Consider the following 23657-nt stretch of genomic DNA (forward strand, 5'->3'; position numbering starts at 1 on the left):
CATTTAACCACACTTATCCCTATTCCCCATTACCATGCATAATCTTTCACAGCTAGAATACTATAATAGTTGTTGCCTTTAATTTCACCACACATTAAGTAACATTTTGTATTTCATCATTACATAACAGAAGAGAATTAGATTCATCATTAAATAAGAATGGTAATACTACAAATCCTCCATTCCCTTTGCAACAGAAAATGGTTTGATGCATCTAAAAGTTAGTTTTTTGACAGCATTGATGATCATGTCCTATGGAGGGGTAAGACCTCATTAAAGTCATTAAAGTTCACAAGGGAATGTACAGAGCTAGGAGCTGACTGGGAGGTTCATGACTAGAAAAATAAGACATGACCACATACTAGAATATGAGCCCAATATTCTACCAAGCCTCAGAAAAGGAGAAGAATCCACTCAGGAGGTTGACCAGAGGCAGCCTGCTTTCCAGACTGGGCCAGACGGGAAAGGTGGTTTTAGGAGAGCTGCTTCAAAAGAAAAGTCAAATTAGCAATGCTGTTCCTTCAGAGACAAAAGGAAAGTGATAAGAGCATTTTTTTGAAGGGAGATGGAGGATGAAAGAATAATCAAGATAACAGGATCACAGATTTGGAGAAGGAAGAGATCTTGAGAGTTATCTAGTTCAACCCTCTTATTTTAAAGTTGAGGAAACTGAAGCTGAGGTTGAGGTCAATGATCACCAAGTAATTACACAAGTAAGTAGTAGTCATAATTCAAACCCAGACCCTCTGATTCCATATTTAAACGTTACTCTACAAATAATAATCTAAGATATAGATTTAACTGAGATAGGCAGATACCTGACTATTAACAATTTTTACTTCAAAAAGAACTTTTTTAATGTAGAAAGCACTTTCCTCAGAGAGATACAAGGAGGTGAGCAACATGTATTATTATCTCCTTTTTGACAGCTGAATCTCAGAGAGCTGAAGTGAATACCTTCCCACTGGTAAATGATGGCACCAACCCTCAAATTCGGGTCTCCTGCCTATCCAGTGCTTTTTCCACTACTTTTTATTGCCTTGCCTTGCCAAAGTGAAGTGACTTCCTCTTTTATTGCATCATTTTCTATTTGGGGGATGAGCCTGAAAATCCTTGAAAGTTTCTCTCCAGAGTGGAAAAAGCCACTCTATTTCAAAAAGCCCCTAACATTAATTAGAAGTGCAATACTTGAAAATATAAAAGAGTAAAGGTAATTTTTAGTTCTCTTTCCTAGACACTTCTTCAATGACTGGTAAATCAATCAACAGCATTTATGAAGTGCCTAGTAAATGCCAGGCACTGTTTGGCAGTGGGAATACAAAGACAAATATGAAAAGAGCTACATGGTAAAGGGAGACAACAAGCAAATATACAAAATAACCACAAGGTACTGCAGTGGATAGTGGTACTAGAAGCTAGGGGATCAAGATAGTTCTTGAATAGAAGATTTTAGGCAGTTGAGCTCAGCTTTGAGGCAAATTAGGAATTCTAAGAGTTGCAATTCAGAAGAAGTATGTTCCAGCCATTGGGATAACCAAGGCAAAGGTTTGGAAATGGGAAATGGGGGTGTCATGTATGAGGAACAAAAAGACTAGTTTTGTTGGACTCTAAAGGGGAATAATGTATAATAGGGCTAGAAAGGCAGTCTGGAACTAAGTTAAGAAGAGCTTTAAATGACAAGAGGAGTTTATATTGATCCTAGAGAAAAATTCCCCTGCAGATCAGATTCCATCTTCTTTACTCTTTAAGTAGGAAAAAATGTTAAGGTATTAAATGAAAGAATACAACATAATTAACTAGTCTACCCCACCCTCTAAATCTTTTACTTTTGTCTACATATATTTTATTACTCAAATTGTATTTGTCTTTTATCTTATATTAATTATATCTAGAAATACTCCATCCACTCACACTAAATGAATCTTCCCTTGTAACCAAAATAATAATAATAATAATAATTCAACAAAACCAACGAACACTGTAATCACATTGATAGCACACGTATCACCTGAGTGACTAACTCTTAGGCTAGACAATAGTTTTCTGTCAATTATGCAGTTCTGAAATGCAAAGGTTAAATGAAAATGAAAAAAAATTATGTAGAAAGAATATAATGCTTCACAGAGTTGTTATGCAAACCATATCATATATTTAAAGTGTTTACAAGCTTAAAAATTCTTTTAAAATGTCAACTACTATCTGACAAAAAGGAGGAAAACTACTTATTTTCCCCAGAAAAATAAGAACATTTTATTTGAAGACACAGAAAAACGTCACAAAATAAAAATAAATTTACCAAAATTCCAAATTGAAAAGAATCCTGAAACAAAAATTAGCATTCCAAGGGTAATGATACAGATGAAAAATAGGTGTATCAAATGGAAAAGGGATTAGATTTATCCTGCTTAGCCCTGGCAGGTAACAAATTAGGACCAGTGAGTTAAAGAGATAAAGGCAGATTTCAATTCAACAAAAGAAGAAATTCCCAAACAATTAGGACTATTATTGAGAGCTCCCCATTACTGGAAGTCTTTAAATAGAAGCTGAGTGACCATAAACCCTCCGCCAGCCCACACCAAATTTATGTAAATGAGTTTATCTGTATCTGTAAGAACTGGATTCGCACTGCCCTGACTACATTAAACAACAAAAACAAATCTAAAAATTCTATCAGCTGACAGAGCTATGAGAGTTCAAAAGGTATGACTTCAGAGCAAAAGCAAGTACTATTTTAAAATTTAAATCAATAAACTCAGGAACATGCATGTGCATGTGGTCATTAAATCAATACACACAATTAACCATTTCGGATTGAATGGTAAAATGAAAAGGGTCATAGGACATCATCTAGTCTAACACTCTCATTTATCAGATAACAAAACTGAGTATCAGAGGATGTTAGATGATTTATTCAGGTTAGTTGGTGGTAGAGCTAGAAATAAAATGGTGATTTCCATACTTCCAGTTCTCGGTTCTTTCTACTACCCTAAATTTATACAAATTCAAATCATATTTTTGAATATTAAATGGCACAGATATGATACCTAAGTAATCATATCTTCAAATTTCACAAGGAATTCTACTTTGGGATCACTATCTTTCCATTAAATTTCAAACCATAAGAGACCTCATAATTCACAGTCTGACTTGTTGCTCAACACAAATATATTTTACTATATTCCACATAAATCCTTTTGAGAGCTATGAGGTGGATGTATATAACAATTTAAATAAACTCAAAAAACAAAGAGGGCAGAATTCACAAAAGTATATATCATTATTGACAAAATTCACATCTTAACAATGAAACATTCCTTTCTTTGGCTCCAGGGGAAATATCTATTTCTATTTTAAAAGCCTATTACAGTTATATTTAAAAAGTAACTAAGAAGTAGCAAATAAGATCACTGCCACAACTTTTCAATTATAAAAAATTTCTGATCAATGTTATGAAAAAGTATTTGCATAAAAACCAATTTCCCAACAGTAATCAGTCCCTTTAAAATCTAGGGTGATAAACTTCTAAGGTCCCTTCTTCATCTCTTGAGACTCTATCATGCTTTTCTGGGCTAGTCAAAATACAAACCCACATATCCACTCAACAATGCTGATCTCCATGTTGGCATGTAAAAGAATAAAATAAAAAATAAGAATAAATGTGTGAAGCATCAACTCTGAGAGGTGGGGCTCCATACTATTAAGTGTTCTAAAATAAAACCAATTGCACAGGGCAAAGAAAGATAATCATCTTCCTCCAGCATTTAACTACACATCCCTCACAGTTTAGTAAACAGTAACTTATTGCTAAAAACTTTCATTCATTTCAATTAGAAAAAATTCTGGAGGCAAATAAAGAAGGCATGAAAACAGAAATAGCAACTATAGCTGAACAGACCCAACTCTTATTCTGGAGTTTCTATTATCTAGGATAAAACAGAATCATCCTCCAAAAAAAAGTAACAGTGGAGAAAATTCTAGAAAATAAATAATTCGTGATCTTTAAATAAAAGGAAACCTTTTTGAAGTCTTCAAACATCATATAAGTATTTCTTCTAGTGAGGATAAATACTTTAAAAATTATGAGCCCACCACTTAAATGAGTAACACTAACGTCTTCATCCTGGCACTTTTCAGCTATAAATACTAAGATAACTAGAAAATGTTATCATTTCAAAGAGCCCCAAAGTTTATCTAAACTAACCCTTACCTGAAGCATGAATCCTTTTAAAATAAAACTTTCCTGAAAAATGGTCATCCAACTTCTATATTAAGGCCTCCAGACAAGGAACTTACTACCACCAAGGTGGCTCTATTTCTGTTCTCTGAGGTATCCCTCCCTTCTCTCATAACAACAGTTATATATGTGTGTTTGTCTGTTATTTAAAGTCCCTAAGTGTCTCCCTCCTTCCCCTCCACAAACCAGAGAAGGCATCATTTGACAAAAGAGTATAAAACTAGGTCTTGCATGTTTCTATTTATTAATTCTTTCTCTAGAGGTGGGCACACAAAAGCTATACTTCAAACAATATTACTGTTGCTATATATAGCAACAGTTTTCTTGGTTCTGCTTGTTTTGCTCTTTATAATTTCATGTAGTTCTTTCCATGTTTTTTTTAAATTAACCAGCTAATCATTTTTATGTTGTAAGTAGTATTTCATCATAATCATATGCCACAACTTGTTTAACCATTCCCCAAGTAAAACACATCCCCTCAATATCCAGTTCTTCGCCACCACAAAGAAGAGTGCTATAAAGATAGCTGATTTTAGAACATATAACAGTCATATATATGGATGTGTTTTTGTATGTATCTATATTTACATAAAGTCAGAGATTACTTGCTGTGTCATAATACTTTTTTATTTTTTTAAATAAGGCTAAATACTATCCAGTGCATATTTTCAATATATCTCTCAATATCAAGTAAGAATATCTGAAAATTCAAAAACCACCTTGTGAATTTTAATACATTTTTCAAGATGAAAATATAAATAACTCATACAATTATTAGGAATAAAGTATAATCTTTAAAAATCTGAAAAGATACTTTACTTAGAACAGTAGTAAAAAAAATTCCAATTTGGAGTTTTTCCTGTTACACTAATACATGACCACTGAATTCATGGAATACAACTTAGAAAATACATTAAACTATAACCTTTAAACCTCCCATTATAAAACATCATTTCCTGTGCAGAGATAGCACACCAAGAACAATCAATCACTCCTAGACGAATATACAGTCAACATCATTAATTAGTGTTGATGCACTCTCTTCTCTGCCTTCATCTGTCATGAAGACTGTTTAAAAATCTGAGTTATTAGTCTTTATTTAAGAGAGGATCTGGTTAATATCTTTAAGAGTAGATATCATTCATCCATCCACTATATACTGGAGAGTCTGATAATACCTACACCCAATAGAAGTTACTGATAACCACATCCCCTACAGCAGTGAGGTCTATAAATCAAGAAAAGTGCAGCTCCCATGCAACCCCAGTTAGTTTTTGTTTACAATACATCCACTGAGAATTGACAGTGAAAAAGCTGGCTGATGGATTTGATAACGAAAAGGCAAAATAGGTTAAAAATAAAAATAAAAAAAGATAAATTAAAAAGCCAAATACTTGGAGAAATGGATTCCTTTTAATACAAATAATGTTAAATTATATTATGTTCAAATGTTTATTTAATATTAACTTATGAAGTGATTAACATATGTATGCCTCCCTAAGTATAATTATGAATTTTCAACCTAGTGAAAATATATTTGATTAATTTAACACATATAAAAAAACTTCACAAACACTTCAGTATCCAAATGAATCTATGATTTTCCTAGATGCTAGTACAGTATCTAGTGAGATTATTTATAATCTATCAATGCTTTCTTCTGCTATGGAACTCTTTCTTGTTCACATATCTTCAAACAGAGGTTTCCCCAAGGTGACCAAACAAAATAAACAGAAACCAAGGAAAATATTTAAATGCAAAAAACCAACAGGTATATGTGAAACCTTCCTTTAAGGTTTTTTGAGCGTATGTGTTGTGCAGAAAAATAAACATAATAGTTAACATTTATATAACACTATGAGTAAGGCACTGTGCTAAGCACTTTACAATTATTATTTCACTTGATCCTCACAGCAACTCTGAGAGGGGGTAGTGCTATTATTATCTCCATTTTACAATTGAGGAAACTGAGGGAAGAAGGGTTAAGTGACTTGCCCAGGATTACACAGCTGGTAGGCACATCAGATAGTATTAAACTCTTGTCTTCTTGATCCCCCCCCATGACAGATCCATTTCTTCATGTATAATCCTCTTTTTCTGTTCTCCTTTATATATGGAAATACTCATTTTATTGGTGTTTTCTAAGCTTTTTTTTTCAGAACAAAAAAATGATAAAGAAGCAAAAAAGTAAGGCGCTTAGATTAGATGGTATCTAGTATCTTGCCATCTCTAACATTTAACAAAACTATTACATGGGGGACTTCCGGTTAAGATGGCGGCTTAGAGAAAGCTGAAGTTCAGATCTCTGGAAAACCCTTCCCGACCGATCTCAAACTAGAAGCTCCTAAGGCGCCGAAATTCAAAACGATCAACAGCACAGACCCTGGGAACCCTCCTCCTGGACCTGGACCCGGTTCAAAAGGTACGGCTCCCCTTAAAAGCCAGAACCCGAGATCCCTCGGACCTCAGGGGTAGGAGCGCAGAGTCCAAGGCTCCCGGAAGCGCAGCCGCTCCGGGCTCAGAGAGCAGGGTCTGAGGAACAACAACCCTCAGGGTCTTCTACCCAAGTCCCAGCCCGGGTGAAAGTTACTGCCTGGGGCCTCCGCTGCAAAGAGCTGGTCGGTCCGGGTGAAAGTTAATGCCTGGGGCCTCCGCTGCAGAGAGCTGGTCAAAACAACAGCAACCCTCAGGGCGGGCAAGACAGCCTCACGGGCTGGATCCTGCTATCCAAGTCTCAGTGAAAGTCTGCGCTCTCGGAGCTTGGGGAAGCGGCAGCCCATCCCCCCGCAGGCCGACGAAACAGCCTCACGGCCAGGGATTCTGAAGGCAACTTCCGGAAATCGAGCCAGGGGGAGAGTGTGGCCTCGTGGTCCGACCCTTCCATTCCAGTTCCAGTGAGGCATATTCAGTTTAACCCAGGGAACGCTCATAGAACCAACATCTGCCCAGGACTAAAGCCTCTGATCACCAGACAAAGACAAGAAAAGCCAATCCTCCACGTTCAGAGATGACAAACTCCACAGAAGCACAGAAGCCCCAAAATACCAAGAAAAATAAGAAGAAAGGGGCGACTCTGGACACATTCTATGGAGCCAAAATACAAAATACAGAGCAGATAGAAGAAGATATACAAGAAAATTCTCCAAAATCTTTCAAAGGAAATAGAAACTCTCCACAAACCCATGAAGAATTTGAATCAGAAAGGACCAAAAAGATGGAAGCCCTCTGGGAGGAAAAGTGGGAAATGATGCAAAAGAAACTCACGCATCTACAAAACCAGTTTGACCAAACTGTAAAAGAAAACCAGGCTTTAAAGCAAGAACTAATAAAGCAAAGCCAAAACACCAAGAAATTAGAAGAGAACATAAAATATCTCACCGACAAGGGGATAGATCTGGAAAACAGGGGGAGAAGAGAAAATTTAAGAATAATTGGACTCCCAGAAAAGCCAGAAATAAACACCAAACTGGACATGGTGATACAAGACATAATCAAAGAAAATTGCCCAGAGATTCTAGAACAAGGGGGCAATACATCCACTGACAGAGCTCACAGAACACCTTCTACACTAAACCCCCAAAAGACAACTCCCAGGAATGTAATTGCCAAATTCCAAAGCTATCAAACAAAAGAAAAAATCCTACAGGAAGCCAGAAAAAGACAATTTAGATATAAAGGAATGCCAATCAGGGTCACACAAGACCTTGCAAGTTCTACGCTGAATGATCGTAAGGCATGGAACATGATCTTCAGAAAGGCAAGAGAGCTGGGTCTCCAACCAAGAATCAGCTACCCAGCAAAACTGACTATATACTTCCAAGGGAAAGTATGGGCATTCAACAAAATAGAAGACTTCCAACTTTTTGCAAAGAAAAGACCAGAGCTCTGTGGAAAGTTTGATACCGAAAATCAAAGAGCAAGGAATACCTGAAAAGGTAAATATTAAGGAAAGGGGAAAAATGTTATCTTCTTTTACTCAAACTCTCTTCTATAAGGACTACATTTATATCAACCTATGTATACTAATATGTGGGGAAAATGTAATGTATAAATAGGGGGTAAAGAAAGACCAAATAGAATAATGGTTCTCACACAAAGATTCACAGGGGAAGGGGAGGGGAAGAAAACTCCTATAAGAAGGAGAGGAAGAGAGGGGGGGGGGGGGTTTACTTAAACCTCAATCTCAGGGAAATCAACTCTGAGAGGGAAAAACATCCAGATCCATTGGGATCTTGAATTCTATCTTACCCAACAAGGGTAAGGAGAAGGGAAAACCAAGGGGGGGAGGGGGAGAGGGAGAACAAAAAGGGAGGGAAAGAGAGGGGGGAGGGGGAGGGAACAAAAAGGGAGGGACTAAAAAGGGAAACATCAAGGGAGGGGACAAGGGGGACTGATTCAAAGTAAATCACTGGACTAAAAGGTAGAGCCGAAGAAGAAAAGGTTAGAATTAGGGAAGGCAATCAAAATGCCAGGGAGTCCACAAATGACAATCATAACTTTGAACGTGAATGGGATGAACTCACCCATAAAACGTAGACGAATAGCAGAATGGATTAGAATCCAAAACCCTACCATATGTTGTCTTCAAGAAACACACATGAGGCGGGTTGACACCCACAAGGTCAGAATTAAAGGATGGAGTAAGACCTTCTGGGCCTCAACTGATAGAAAGAAGGCAGGAGTGGTAATCATGATATCTGATAAAGCCAATGCAAAAATAGACCTGATCAAAAGGGATAGGGAAGGTAATTATATTTTGTTAAAAGGGACTCTAGACAATGAGGAAATATCATTAATCAACATGTATGCACCAAATAATATAGCACCCAAATTTCTAATGGAGAAACTAGGAGAATTGAAGGAAGAAATAGACAATAAAACCATACTAGTGGGAGACTTAAACCAACCATTATCAAATTTAGATAAATCAAATCAAAAAATAAATAAGAAAGAGGTAAAAGAAGTGAATGAAATCTTAGAAAAATTAGAATTAATAGACATATGGAGAAAAATAAATAGGGATAAAAAGGAATACACCTTCTTCTCAGCACCACATGGCACATTCACAAAAATTGACCATACATTAGGTCACAGAAACATAGCACACAAATGCAAAAAAGCAGAAATAATGAATGCAGCCTTCTCAGATCACAAGGCAATAAAAATAATGATTAGTAATGGTACATGGAAAACCAAATCTAAAACCAATTGGAAATTAAACAATATGATACTCCAAAACCGTTTAGCTAAAGAAGAAATCATAGAAACAATTAATAATTTCATCAAGGAAAATGACAATGGCGAAACATCCTTTCAAACCTTTTGGGATGCAGCCAAAGCGGTAATCAGAGGCAAATTCATATCCCTGAAAGCTCATATTAACAAACAAGGGAGAGCAGAGATCAATCAATTGGAAATGCAATTGAAAAAACTCGAAAGCGATCAAATTAAAAACCCCCAGCAGAAAACCAAATTAGAAATCCTAAAAATTAAGGGAGAAATTAATAAAATCGAAAGTGATAGAACTATTGATTTAATAAATAAGACAAGAAGCTGGTACTTTGAAAAAACAAACAAAATAGACAAAGTACTGGTCAATCTAATTAAAAAAAGGAAGGAAGAAAAGCAAATTCACAGCATTAAAGATGAAAAGGGGGACAGCACCTCCAATGAGGAGGAAATTAAGGCAATCATTAGAAATTACTTTGCCCAATTATATGGCAATAAATACACCAATTTAGGAGAAATGGATGAATATATACAAAAATACAAACTGCCTAGACTAACAGAAGAGGAAATAGAATTCTTAAATAATCCCATATCAGAAATTGAAATCCATCAAGCCATCAAAGAACTTCCTAAGAAAAAATCCCCAGGGCCTGATGGATTCACCTGTGAATTCTATCAAACATTCAGAGAACAGTTAACCCCAATACTATACAAACTATTTGACATAATAAGCAAAGAGGGAGTTCTACCAAACTCCTTTTACGACACAAACATGGTACTGATTCCAAAACCAGGCAGGTCAAAAACAGAGAAAGAAAACTATAGACCAATCTCCCTAATGAATATAGATGCAAAAATTTTAAATAGGATACTAGCAAAAAGACTCCAGCAAGTGATCAGAAGGATCATTCACCATGATCAAGTAGGATTCATACCAGGGATGCAGGGCTGGTTCAACATTAGGAAAACCATCCACATAATTGACCACATCAACAAGCAAACTAGCAAGAACCACATGATTATCTCAATAGATGCAGAAAAAGCCTTTGATAAAATACAACACCCATTCCTATTAAAAACACTAGAAAGCATAGGAATAGAAGGGTCATTCCTAAAAATAATAAACAGTATATATCTAAAACCAACAGCTAATATCATCTGCAATGGGGATAAACTAGATGCATTCCCAATAAGATCAGGAGTGAAACAAGGATGCCCATTATCACCTCTACTATTTGACATTGTACTAGAAACACTAGCAGTAGCAATTAGAGAAGATAAAGAAATTGAAGGCATCAGAATAGGCAAGGAGGAGACCAAGTTATCACTCTTTGCGGATGACATGATGGTCTACTTAAAGAATCCTAGAGATTCAACCAAAAAGCTAATTGAAATAATCAACAACTTTAGCAAAGTTGCAGGATACAAAATAAACCCACATAAATCATCAGCTTTTCTATATATCTCCAACACAGCTCAGCAGCAAGAACTAGAAAGAGAAATCCCATTCAAAATCACCTTAGACAAAATAAAATACCTAGGAATCTATCTCCCAAGACAAACACAGGAACTATATGAACACAACTACAAAACACTCGCCACACAACTAAAACTAGACTTGAACAATTGGAAAAACATTAACTGCTCATGGATAGGACGAGCCAATATAATAAAAATGACCATCCTACCCAAACTTATTTATCTATTTAGTGCCATACCCATTGAACTACCAAAATACTTCTTCACTGATTTAGAAAAAACCATAACAAAGTTCATTTGGAAGAACAAAAGATCAAGGATATCCAGGGAAATAATGAAAAAAAACACATATGATGGGGGCCTTGCAGTCCCAGACCTCAAACTATATTACAAAGCAGCAGTCATCAAAACAATTTGGTACTGGCTAAGAAACAGAAAGGAAGATCAGTGGAATAGACTGGGGGAAAACGACCTCAGCAAGACAGTATACGATAAACCCAAAGATCCCAGCTTTTGGGACAAAAATCCACTATTCGATAAAAACTGCTGGGAAAATTGGAAGACAGTGTGGGAGAGACTAGGAATAGATCAACACCTCACACCCTACACCAAGATAAATTCAAAATGGGTGAGTGACTTAAACATAAAGAAGGAAACCATAAGTAAATTGGGTAAACACAGAATAGTATACATGTCAGACCTTTGGGAGGGGAAAGGCTTTAAAACCAAGCAAGATATAGAAAGAATCACAAAATCTAAAATAAATAATTTTGACTACATCAAACTAAAAAGCTTTTGTACAAACAAAACCAATATAACTAAAATCAGAAGGGAAACAACAAATTGGGAAAAAATCTTCATAGAAACCTCTGACAAAGGTTTAATTACTCATATTTATAATGAGCTAAATCAATTGTACAAAAAATCAAGCCATTCTCCAATTGATAAATGGGCAAGGGAAATGGATAGGCAGTTCTCAGATAAAGAAATCAAAACTATTAACAAGCACATGAAGAAGTGTTCTACATCTCTTATAATCAGAGAGATGCAAATCAAAACAACTCTGAGGTATCACCTCACACCTAGCAGATTGGCTAACATAACAGCAAAGGAAAGTAATGAATGCTGGAGGGGATGTGGCAAAGTAGGGACATTAATTCATTGCTGGTGGAGTTGTGAACTGATCCAACCATTCTGGAGGGCAATTTGGAACTATGCCCAAAGGGCGACAAAAGAATATCTACCCTTTGACCCAGCCATAGCACTGCTGGGTCTGTACCCCAAAGAGATAATGGACACAAAGACTTGTACAAAAATATTCATAGCTGCGCTCTTTGTGGTGGCCCAAAACTGGAAAACGAGGGGATGCCCATCAATTGGGGAATGGCTGAACAAACTGTGGTATATGTTGGTGATGGAATACTATTGTGCTCAAAGGAATAATAAAGTGGAGAAGTTCCATGGAGACTGGAACAACCTCCAGGAAGTGATGCAGAGCGAGAGGAGCAGAACCAGGAGAACATTGTACACAGAGACTAATACACTGTGGTATAATCGAACGTAATGGACTTCTCCATTAGGGGCGGTGTAATGTCCCTGAACAACTTTCAGGGATCCAGGAGAAAAAAAACACCATTCATAAGCAAAGGATAAACTATGGGAGTGGAAACACCGAGAAAAAGCAACTGCCTGAATACAGAGGTTGAGGGGACATGACAGAGGATAGACTTTAAATGAACACTCTAATGCAAATACTATCAACAAAGCAATGGGTTCAAATCAAGAAAACATCTAATGCCCAGTGGACTTACGCGTCGGCTATGGGGGGTGGGGGGGAGGAAAAGAAAATGATCTATGTCTTTAACGAATAATGCTTGGAAATGATCAAATAAAATATATTTAAAAAAAAAAACTATTACATGGGTATCAGTAAAATAATTCTAATTCTGATTAACCTATCTTCTTTTCTAGTAACACATCTTTTGAATAACATAAATTATATCATTTTTATACACATCAGTTATCATTAGTAAAATGCTTCAATTTATTTATGGGTTCCATAATCTCTCCATTGACCTTTGGGTCATGTACAATAAATATTGGTTCTTTGGAGACCACAGTGTTCTGTGGTTCTCAATCATATAGCAATAGCAAAAATCAGTCATGTTAAAATGAAGGGGTTTTGTTTCAAGGAAGCACTTGAGGTCATCATTAAAAATATTGTGCAATTTTCCAAATGCAATCCAGACTGTTTTCTTCCCCTATTCAATTTTGGGGCCAGTTTACTATTCATCTGAAGCATCTGTTCAAAATATATATAATGATGGGCCGGCTTAAAAAGTGGTCCATCCAACTATATATTGTGGCCCTGACAACAGGCATTTGCAAATATGAGATAAAAATATTGAAGGAAAAATGAATATTACTATGCTGACTTCAATACTTCAAGGATCTGGGAGTACTCTAACAATGCAAATCACAATCTTCTGTGCTTCTAATTAAGGCAGTTTTTAGAAGCTGTTGAGACTGAAAAAGAGAAACACCTGATGACCTCCTGGTAAGAAGTCTTTCCAAACTTACACAGGCCAGTACCTGGGTAAAAAACAGACAGTAAGTTCCAAGATTCATACATAAGCCTTTCCAACTCTGGCATAGCTTAAAGAACCTAGGGTTACTTCCAAACCATGATAAGGCTTCCAAAAGGATTTAAGTGAATGAATATTATTTTACAGGATTTAAAAGTAAATAAGAACTTAAAAAAAAACTTCTCAAACCATGACTACTTTTAAAATTAATATAATATCAAAATGGTTGTCATGAAAAAGAGATCATTCCACTATTTTCAAGGTCTAGTCTTCTACTTTACAATTATGGCAATGCAATATTTCTCAAGATCATCACTATAACTTTATGATAATGTTACTTAAGAAGGAACTCATCCTGAACTCAGAATTATCATTCTGGATGATTTCTCTGGTCTTTTAAAATAACTCTGAGATTCTGTGATCTATAGGCCTGGAACTTAGTTTATAAGATGGTTCCAATACAATTCCATTCAAACCAACAAGCATGTCTTAAGTGCCTAGCATGTAGACTCTGAGGGAAACAAAAAACAAACATGAAATTGTTTCTTCCTTGAAGAGTTCATGTATTCATTTTGAAGTCCTTATAAGTATTTTACTTTATACAGTAACATTGCTTTGCCTCCTTATATGTTCCCTTAACTAACATATTGAGAATTAAAATAGGGGGAAATGTTTTTTTCTGTACTTTTTCCCACCAAGTGAACACTTTTTCTTCTTTAAAAGAGCAAAAAGAACCTCTGAGATTTTATGAAAACCTATCAACAAATTCCATAAACATAAAAAGCACTTTTTTCAAGGTCTGAGCTTCTTTATTTTTCCTTTTTTTAATAAAGCAAAAAGGGGTTTACCCTTACCAAAAAAGGGGGGGGGGACATTAAAAAACTGGAGAAAGCCAGTGGAAGAGTGGAAGGACTATATGGGTTCAATTCCAGGAGTTGTCCCTTACTTCTAACTGTGGCTTTGATTAAGTTACTCTGGTCATTACTCTTCCCCATCTGTAAAAGGATCTATAGTGCTACCTTGTAACTAAGATGAAGGAAGGATAGCCCAAGAGAAAATTCACTTTTCTATCTCTTTCTTCCCTCCCCATTTACTCTGAGGTGCTTAGAAAAGTAACCAAAGAATGAATCCTAAATACTACCCATAGTCTCAGTCAGAAGCACCTACAGTCTTCTGAGATGACACAGCAGCAACAAGCTGTGGCTACAGTAGCACTTCAGCTCATCTGTCTTCCCTTGGTCCAAAGATGCATAAGCCCCAAGCTCAAGTTTTGGAAGAAAAAGGAAAATACTACCTTTAAATTATATCTCATTCTTTCTTCTTCTCTTACAACATTAGCACATTACACAAAGAATAGCCAACTCTTTGGTCTTTTTTCTATGACGAGAATACTTTAAAAACAGAAGTCAGATGCTCACATCCATTCTTTTCACTTCACCTATTCTGAAGTAAAATAACAGAAACAAGGGAGTAAAACTGTGCAAATAAATTGCTAAAAGACAAAAGGATCTTATTATAAGATAAGCTCACCTAAAAGAGGTGACTCCCAAAAAACACTATTATATCAAAGTCCTAGTGTTTTAAAGAGACATACACAATTTCACTGTAAATCACATTTTTGTAACTGAATACAAAGGCATACAAAATTTTCCCCATTATATAATATTAGTCCTCTACTATCCCAACAAATCTACATTGAAATTTTAAATGTTTACTATGTAGTTGTTCCAGTCATTCAAATGCCAAAACATATGCATAAATGGCCACTAGTTGACAGATTCTGAATAGTGAGTCTATGGTTCCAGGAAATGGGGTCTTTGGGTATATTGAAAATTATGCCAACTCCTTCATTTTACAGATGGATAAAATAACACCAAGAAGGGGAAGTGATTTGACCAAGGTCACAGAGTTAGTAAAATAGCAGAAGCAGGATTTAAATCCAAGTCATCAAACTCTATATTTGGCACTCTTTCCACATGTTAATCCTAGCCAGTGTAGTTTTTTATGTTGCTTATCTTTTATTTTTTCCCAGTTACACAGAAACAAAAATTTTACAACATTTGCTTTTTAAAATTTAGAATTCTGAATTCTCTCTTTCCCTCTCCTTGATTGAGAAGGCAATTTAATATATATATGTGCAGTCAAGAAAAATATTTCCACTATAGCCATGTTGCAAAAGAAAACACAAACAAAAATAACAAGAATAATAGAGACTTTTTTTTTCAAAGTATGCTTCAATCTGCATTAAGACTCCATCAGTTTTTTTCTATGTAGGTAAATAACATTTTTCATCAGTAAGTTCTCTGGAATTGTCTTGGATCATTGTATTGCTAAGAATAAGCAAGTCATTCACATTTGGTCATCATGTAATATTGGTGTTACTATGTACAATGTTCTCCTGGTTCTGCTCGTCTTACTTTGCATCAGTTCACGTAAGTCATCCCAGGTTTTTCTGAAAGTATCCTGCTCATCATTTCTTATAGTATAATAATATTCCATCATAATCATATGCGACAAGTTGTTCAGACATTTCCCAAGTGATGGACATCCCCTCAATTTCAAAGTCTTTGCCACCACAAGAAGAGCTGCTCTAAATATTTTTGTACATATAGTCCTTTTTCCTTTTTCTTTGATCTCTTTAGAGTATAGTAGTGATATTTTTGGGTCAAAAGAAAGCACAGTTTTGTTTTTATAGCCTTCTAGAAATAGTTCCATATTGTTCTCCAGAATGGTTAACCAGTTCACAACTCATCAAGGGTGCATGTATCCCTACTTTTCCACATCCCCTCCAACAGTTGTCATATCCAGTATATTCTTGCATGAATAGTTGCACACCTGGGCATGAATACATATGCTCCCACCATTACAACCTTCCCATTCAATACAGTCTCCATCCACCCACCCCAATCCTGAATCCATGCACTAGAGCTAGATCACCCACAAAGCCCCAACCTCTGCCACAAAGCACAGAAGAATAGCAGTTGACCCATTCTGCCAATTCACCCTCATATTACCCAACTATCTTGGCCCTTCCTACTACTCCCTCCCCCTCTACAGCATGTCAAAAACTCAAGAAAGCATAGTGTCTCCATAAACCCTGAGGGACCTGATTACTCTCACTATTACTACCATATCTTTCTCTATATATTGTATCTATCCACCCTCTCCATTCCACCTTCTAAGAAACCAGGCCCTCCTCTCATTAATAAAATCTGTCTACTGCTCTAGCCTGGGGACTGCCATACAACTATATTTGTTTTTCTTAGTTACTGAATAGGATAGGAACTAAGAACTATCTAATTTTGGAAAATCTGGTGGAAAACTGAAGTAATTAAGTACCAAACTAAATTTAGTCAAAATGTATTTCTGGTTTTTTATAAATCTTCTTATGACTAGACCAGGAATTCTAACCAACTTTATAATCAGATGTATAAATGTCTTTTTTAAACTAAGGCTATTGTTATTTTGCCAACTTTCGCCAAGAAAAATGCCACTATAAACTCTTACCTTTTGGTTGGCATTATTCTTGAAGACTGAGCCTATTATAATAGAACAAAAAAAAAAAAAAAGATTTAAGAGGGGTAATAGGCAGTATGATCTAAATTGCAAATCCTTTAGCAAATTCTATCTTATATCTCTCTGTATGCCATTCCCTTTCTAAATCTATTCTTTGTTCTCATCATAACCCCCAATTCTTCTCTCTCTCAGTTCATGTCCCTGGCTATAGTTTCATTAATCCTGACCCCATAGCTAAATAGTTCAATTCTATACTGTCCTCTGTACTTGATTCCCTTGCCCTCTTGTCCTACTGATGCTCATGCCTTAACAAATGCCAAACTCTGGGTTATTTCTGCCATTCATTTCTTACACTTCTACTCACATTATCAAATGTAACTAAAGGAACTCATGCAGCAGAGTCAAATGGATTGATCAATTATAAATTTGTTATCTAACTTCACCTGGGCCATCATTGGAAAAAAAAAAGAAAATCTTTTAAATCTACCTTATGGATTCTTGATCTCACTCCCTACAACCTGTCCCAAACATCTTTCCCTAAAGCTGTAGCACCTTACCCCTCTTTCATCCAATCAGCAATCATATTTTTATTGAGAAAATAAAATTCATTTAATGTTAGCTCTCTTTTCTCGCCTTCATCTTTTTTTTAATTTTCACATTATTTTTAGACTATTTTTCCATAGTTACATGATTCCTGTTCTCTCCTTTCCCTCTTCCCTCCCCTCTCCCAGAGCTGACAAGCAGCAACCTTCTCTTCATCTTAACATTATCCCTTTATCTTCTCCTTTATACAAGTCTAAAATAATGACAAGGCCCTTAATCCCATCCCCTTCCATCCTCCTCAGAATGTCCCTTCAATAATTATCTCTCACCTCTAATCAATATCTTTCTATCTACTAACTCCTCTGTTTACTACCAAGATACTAAATTTCTCCCATCATTAAAAAAAAGTCATTAGATGTCTTACCATCCCTTCAAGCTACTGTCCTATATCATTCCTTTCTTTCCCAGATAACCTGCTACATTTGATATTGCTGACTGTCTCTTCCTGGATTCTTTCTCCTACCTGAGTTTTCTTGACTACTTCCATCAGGTTCTTCTCCTACCTGTTTGCCCATTTCTCAACCTCCTTTTCTGACTCATCCTTCAATAGCACACACCCAGTAAGTAGACTCCAAAATTCTGTCCTGGTCTTCTTTTCTCTTCTGTCTCTCTGCTTTTTCTCTAGAAAATTTCATTAGCATCCATGGGGTTAAATTATCACCTCTATGCAAATAATTCACATATATGCATGCATATATACATACAAACACATACATATTTATATATATATATATGCATATATATAAATCTGGGGTTGTGTTTATTCATAGTTCCACTCTTTCTCCTAAGCTTCAGACCAGTATCATCAACTACTAACTGGACTTTTCAAAGTGGATGTCCCATACTCATGTCTCAAACTCAGTATACAAAACAGAATTCATTATCTGCCCTCTCAAACAACTTCTTCCAATTTGTGTCAAGGTTATTACCATCCTTTCAGTCTCTCATCTTACTTATTCTCATTCATTCTACATATCTAACCACTTGACAAATCTTGCAGTTTCTATCTCCACAAAATTTCTCACATGAATTCTTTTCTCCCCACTCACTCAGTCACCCTCTTAGTTTAGGGTCTCATCACCTCTCATTTGGACTTATTTCTGACTCCCAACCTCAAGTCTCTCCCTTCTTCAATCCATCCTCCACTCAGTTGCTAAAGAATTTCTCCTTAAGCACATTTCGCTCCTCCACTCAAACTCCAGTGGCTCCCTATTACCTCTAGAATCAAATGTAAATGCTACAGTTTGGTTTTGAAAGTCTTTCACCACCTAGCCCTAACTTGTCTTTCCAGCCTCACAACACATCATTCTTCCCCTGTACAATCCATCCAAACTGGGTTTCTCTTTAATCCTCACATACAGCACTATATTCCCCAGTTGGGAGGCCTTTTCACTGGCTATCTCTACCTGGAATGCATATCATCAATTTAACTGGTGGAATCCATTATTTCCTTCAAGAACCAATTTAAATACTATCATCTCTGAAGATAGCACATGAAGCCCTTTCTAACCTTCTGCAACTGCCATTTTCCTGCATCCATCAGCTACTCAATTTTTGTGTTGATTCTGTATATTATGTATGTTCTCTCCTCCAAAAGAAGCTCCTTGAGGACAGAATCTAAGTCATTGTCATCTTTATATTCTCAGTGCCTAGCATATTGTCTGGCACATAGTTGATGCTCAATAAATATTTGATGATTGATTGGTTACTACCAATGACTAGTAGAGAGTTGGGAGGCAGGGAGGGAACGTGCAGGCATTTGCCAAAAGCCAATGCTACCAATTTTAACCACAGAAGAAGACAAATATCCTTTAGTCATCAAAAAAAATCAAAATATTATTGAGTACAAATGTATATGGCACATAGAAGAGGAATAGGGGCCTGTGATTTCATTGGTATAGGAAAATCCCAGATGAGGTAATTCTCTCTCTTGATGTAGACTAACAAACTTTTGTGCATTTTAAGAGTAATAGAGAGTATCTAAAGCATTGACAAACTACATGACTCACTTAGAGTCACACAAGTATATGCCTGTGACTGGAGTTGAACTTAAATCTTCCTAGAAGCCAGGAACATATCTGTGCTACCAAATTGCCTTTAAAGTGGAATTTAAAAAAGTACACCATGGTCTCTTTCCTTCAAGTAACTTGTCTAGCTGGTGGTGCACTGGATAGTACACTGCTCCTAGAATGAGACCAAAAGTCAAAATCACCAAGACTTACCCAAGTTGGATACTTAAAAAAAGTGAGAAGCAATTTCTGGAGGAACCATCTGCTTAATCAAAATCATCATCAGACATTTATTAAGCACCTATTATTTGTAAGGTCACTATGTTAGTCCCTCAGGGCATAAAAAGATGCATTATTATGATTATTATTATTTTAAAGCAATGTTGATATTCAACATGTATTATTTGTAAAAAATAGACTCAAATACAGGACTACAATCCCCACAAGCCTTTGCTCCACTTCCCCAAAATGCTTTGTAATCTCACGGGTATTCTGAGGTGGGCGAGATCGAGGAAGGATTTAAGCTGGTGGCAAAGGTTTCTGGGGCTCTCTTTTCTTCTTTTGGACTTCCGTTTTGGAGCAGAGGCATCTCTTCCATGATGTGAGGTTATTTTGTCTAGGCCTCTGGCCTAGGCACATGTTTCTTACTTGTATATTCTTTAATCCTTAATCTTTAATAAACCTCTAAAAAATATAATACTCCTTGCAGAGAGAAACTAATTTCTACATGCCTCAGTCTCCCCATATTCCTAAATTTTAATCTTTACATATTTTAAATTGTATTGTTTTTTAAGTACTTGTATAGCATTTTATAGTCTGGAAAGCACTCATCTCATTTGATCTTTGTCAAAGTGAGGATCCTTTCCCTGGAAGGGACTACAGTACAATCTTATTTGGTGAAACGTGACATATACAGAAAAAGTAACATTCGATGCATATGCTAAGTAACAGAGTTGTATAGGCTACCAGAGCTCAGAGAGTCAAAAGAAGAGAACAGTAACTGAAGTCAAGAGAAATTAAGGTCATAGAGAAAAAAGAACCTAAGGTGAGCCTTGAAGAAAGCTAAGATTTACACAAGTAGAAAGAATCTGATGTAAGCAAAAGTGGAAAGATATGAGCGAACTTGGAAAATTAATGAGTAAGCCAGTTGTCTAGAGAAAACTACTTCTACCATTTTTCCCTTTAATTTATCCATGTAATCCTTTGTTTAGAATAAAAATATCAGCCCACTATTACTGGTATTTCCTAGTAACTACATTAGTTTTTAACACTCACCTTCTAGGTTGCCAAGAATAGTACAAATTAAATACAAACCAAGCTTAGAATATATGATTCTATTTCAATAGTGATCAAAACAGAATAAAGCTATTAATATGATTTTCCATGTTACTACTGCTTTTAAGTCCAACATTTTCACATACATATAGATTTTTCTTTGAAGAAAAAATATGTTTATTCTAGCATAAACTCGTTTGAAATTTAAATCGAACATTATTCAGAAAACACAGAACTAGGGGGCAGCTGGGTAGCTTGGTGGATTGAGAGCCAGGTTTCCACGGGAAGTAGATAGAAAAATGTAAACACAACCAATATGCTACAAATAAAACTGGCTAAAGCTTTATAAAAATTTTTTTCTACCCAAATTGAACCATGTCAAGACAGGCAAAATCACTTTCTATAAAACATAATCAAAGTTTTATCTGAATCATTATAATACTTTGTGCTAGAATCAAAATAAATTCTCTATCTTCTCCCACCCCATTTTATACATGTAGAGCCATCTAGATCCACAAAATAATAAAAGAAGAAACCTGGGTTCTGTCTTCAGAAAAACTACATTTTAAGCATTCTATAAACAACTTACTTTTTTTAAAAGGCCTTTGGAGAATGTTAATTCCCTTGGTAATTTATTTTAAATATTAAAAATATTTAACAACTTTCATTGATAGGAATTAGTTCCTTACACGTAAATCTAATTCCTTCAACACTGCAATTTTCTCTGGTTCTAACCTCAAGTGAGAGTAAGCAACAGGCCACTGTAGTCCGAATATTAAACACTGAAAATCTCTATTGGGTAGTTTTCACCCTTAAGACATTAATCTCTCAAGTTTTACCTGGAATATGATAGTACTCTAGTGCTGAATATAAATTAGAAATTACCTTAAACTTCCCTAAAGCAGAATCACTTTAGGAATCGCATCTTTCCAAAAAATCTCTGGGGCATAATATCAAAGAGGTCAAGTACTGAAACAAAATCTGCAGCTCTATTGATAATCTTAATAGCCCAAATGGCATGTTCAAAACACAGGAAGCCTAAGTGAACACTATCAGTATTGCACTTACCTTAAGAGAACTGCTTAAAGCAGTAATCATGTCATAATTAACCAATCATAACAGTTACTAAAAAAAAAAACTATACACATTGAAGGATATTTTCAGTTCTCACAATCTGGGCATTCTATAAAGGCTCTATTTCTACAAATGTATCCAAGTATATTAACTATTTTTCACAAATAAGAGCACTAGGCTTGTTGTATTTATTTTAAGGAAAGAAATTTTATTCAATATTAATTAGTATTAAAACCACTTACTTTTATTGCCCACCAAGGCCACCAATGGCTGTGTTTCTGACTCTTCATTCACTTTCTTCACCATGTTATACCAGTCTTCTAAATTCTCAAAGCTTTGGTAATTTGTAATGTCATAGACCAAGAGAATTCCCTGTTGCAAAAGAGTTATACCATGTTTATAAACAACTCCTGGCCAGTACATAAGCAAGATACATTAAAACTATTCTTATTCTTCTACAAAATCTCAGATATCACCATCCAAAAGTCTCAGAACAGAAAAACATTCTTACTTTAAACTAAATATGGTCAAGTGAGGACGAGCTGCTGCATAATGCTGACTTACTTTAGGATTACATATTTAGAGCTACAAGAGAACTTAACTAGCACATTTTATAGATGAGGAAACTGAAACACAAGGATGTTCAGTGACTTTCTCAAGATCACAAAGGAAGACAATTAAAATAAATACATAGATTAAAATATGATTTCTATGGATTTTATTAAAAGTACATAGGTTATCCATTTTAAAAGTTCCTACAATAAAGTTTAGTTGACTACAGTAAAGAAATTAAATAAATATAAAAAATATAAATGACTATATACTTCATACAACTAAATGTCAAAACCACCCAACAAAAAACTATCAGTTGATGGTATTTTAAAATATCTCCCAAGACTAGATTGTCCATAACCTCTCAATTTCAGTAACTAAACTTTCTACTTTGCCACTCAAGCAAATTTTTGTTTGGTCCTCTAAGTATATGATAAATAACCTGATAGCAATAGCCTCCTCCTCACAATAAAACTTCATATAGATGGGAAGATAAGTCTTCATTTTTCCTGAGTAAAGGAAAGCTTATTTCCTTCATCTTTCCTCAAGGGTTTCATCCCAAAACCATCTCTGGTTTTTCTATAACCTCTTTAAAAGAAAGGATATAATATTCTAATAAATATCTAATCTAATTCCTGGATTTTGCTTATCACACCCCTTAATATACTGCATCATTATGTATGTGTGAATAGATATATTACTAATTTCCATCCAACTTTTGGTCAAATGCCTACAATGATGTTCTGGTCATATAATTGGTACTCAGTGGCTCTTTTCCTGCAATATTTATATTTTCTTCTCCATACCAATTCCAGTTTTATAAATTTGGGGATTTCTTCCAATTCATCATCCTCTTGACTCCTATGATCTATACCTGCACTATTCTCAATCACACAAATGGACATTAATTTCTTTGATCTCCTCATCATCCACAAGTATTTTAACTCTGTAACACCAAGATGTCTCAGTTTCCTTTCTCTGATCACAGGATCATAGATATAGAACTGTAAAGTATTTCCAAGGCCATCTCATTAAGCTCTATCATTTTAGAAATAAGGAAATTGAGGCCCAAGAAGTTTAAGTGATTTGTCCCAGATTACA

General features: G+C 35.5%; 1 protein-coding gene across 2 annotated transcripts in view; it reads right to left on the reverse strand.

Moving 5' to 3' along the window:
- The window catches only part of RAB28 (RAB28, member RAS oncogene family), a 154096-nt gene that overhangs the window by 101482 nt on the left and 28957 nt on the right, over window positions 1-23657 (reverse strand). For both annotated transcript variants that reach the window (XM_001363594.5, XM_007496720.3), the window contains exon 4: window positions 22247-22376. In XM_001363594.5, the coding sequence (XP_001363631.1) occupies window positions 22247-22376 (130 nt within the window). The remainder of the gene's footprint in view (window positions 1-22246; window positions 22377-23657) is intronic.

Source organism: Monodelphis domestica, chromosome 6 (genome assembly GCF_027887165.1).
Source record: "Monodelphis domestica isolate mMonDom1 chromosome 6, mMonDom1.pri, whole genome shotgun sequence".
Taxonomy (NCBI): domain Eukaryota; kingdom Metazoa; phylum Chordata; class Mammalia; order Didelphimorphia; family Didelphidae; genus Monodelphis; species Monodelphis domestica.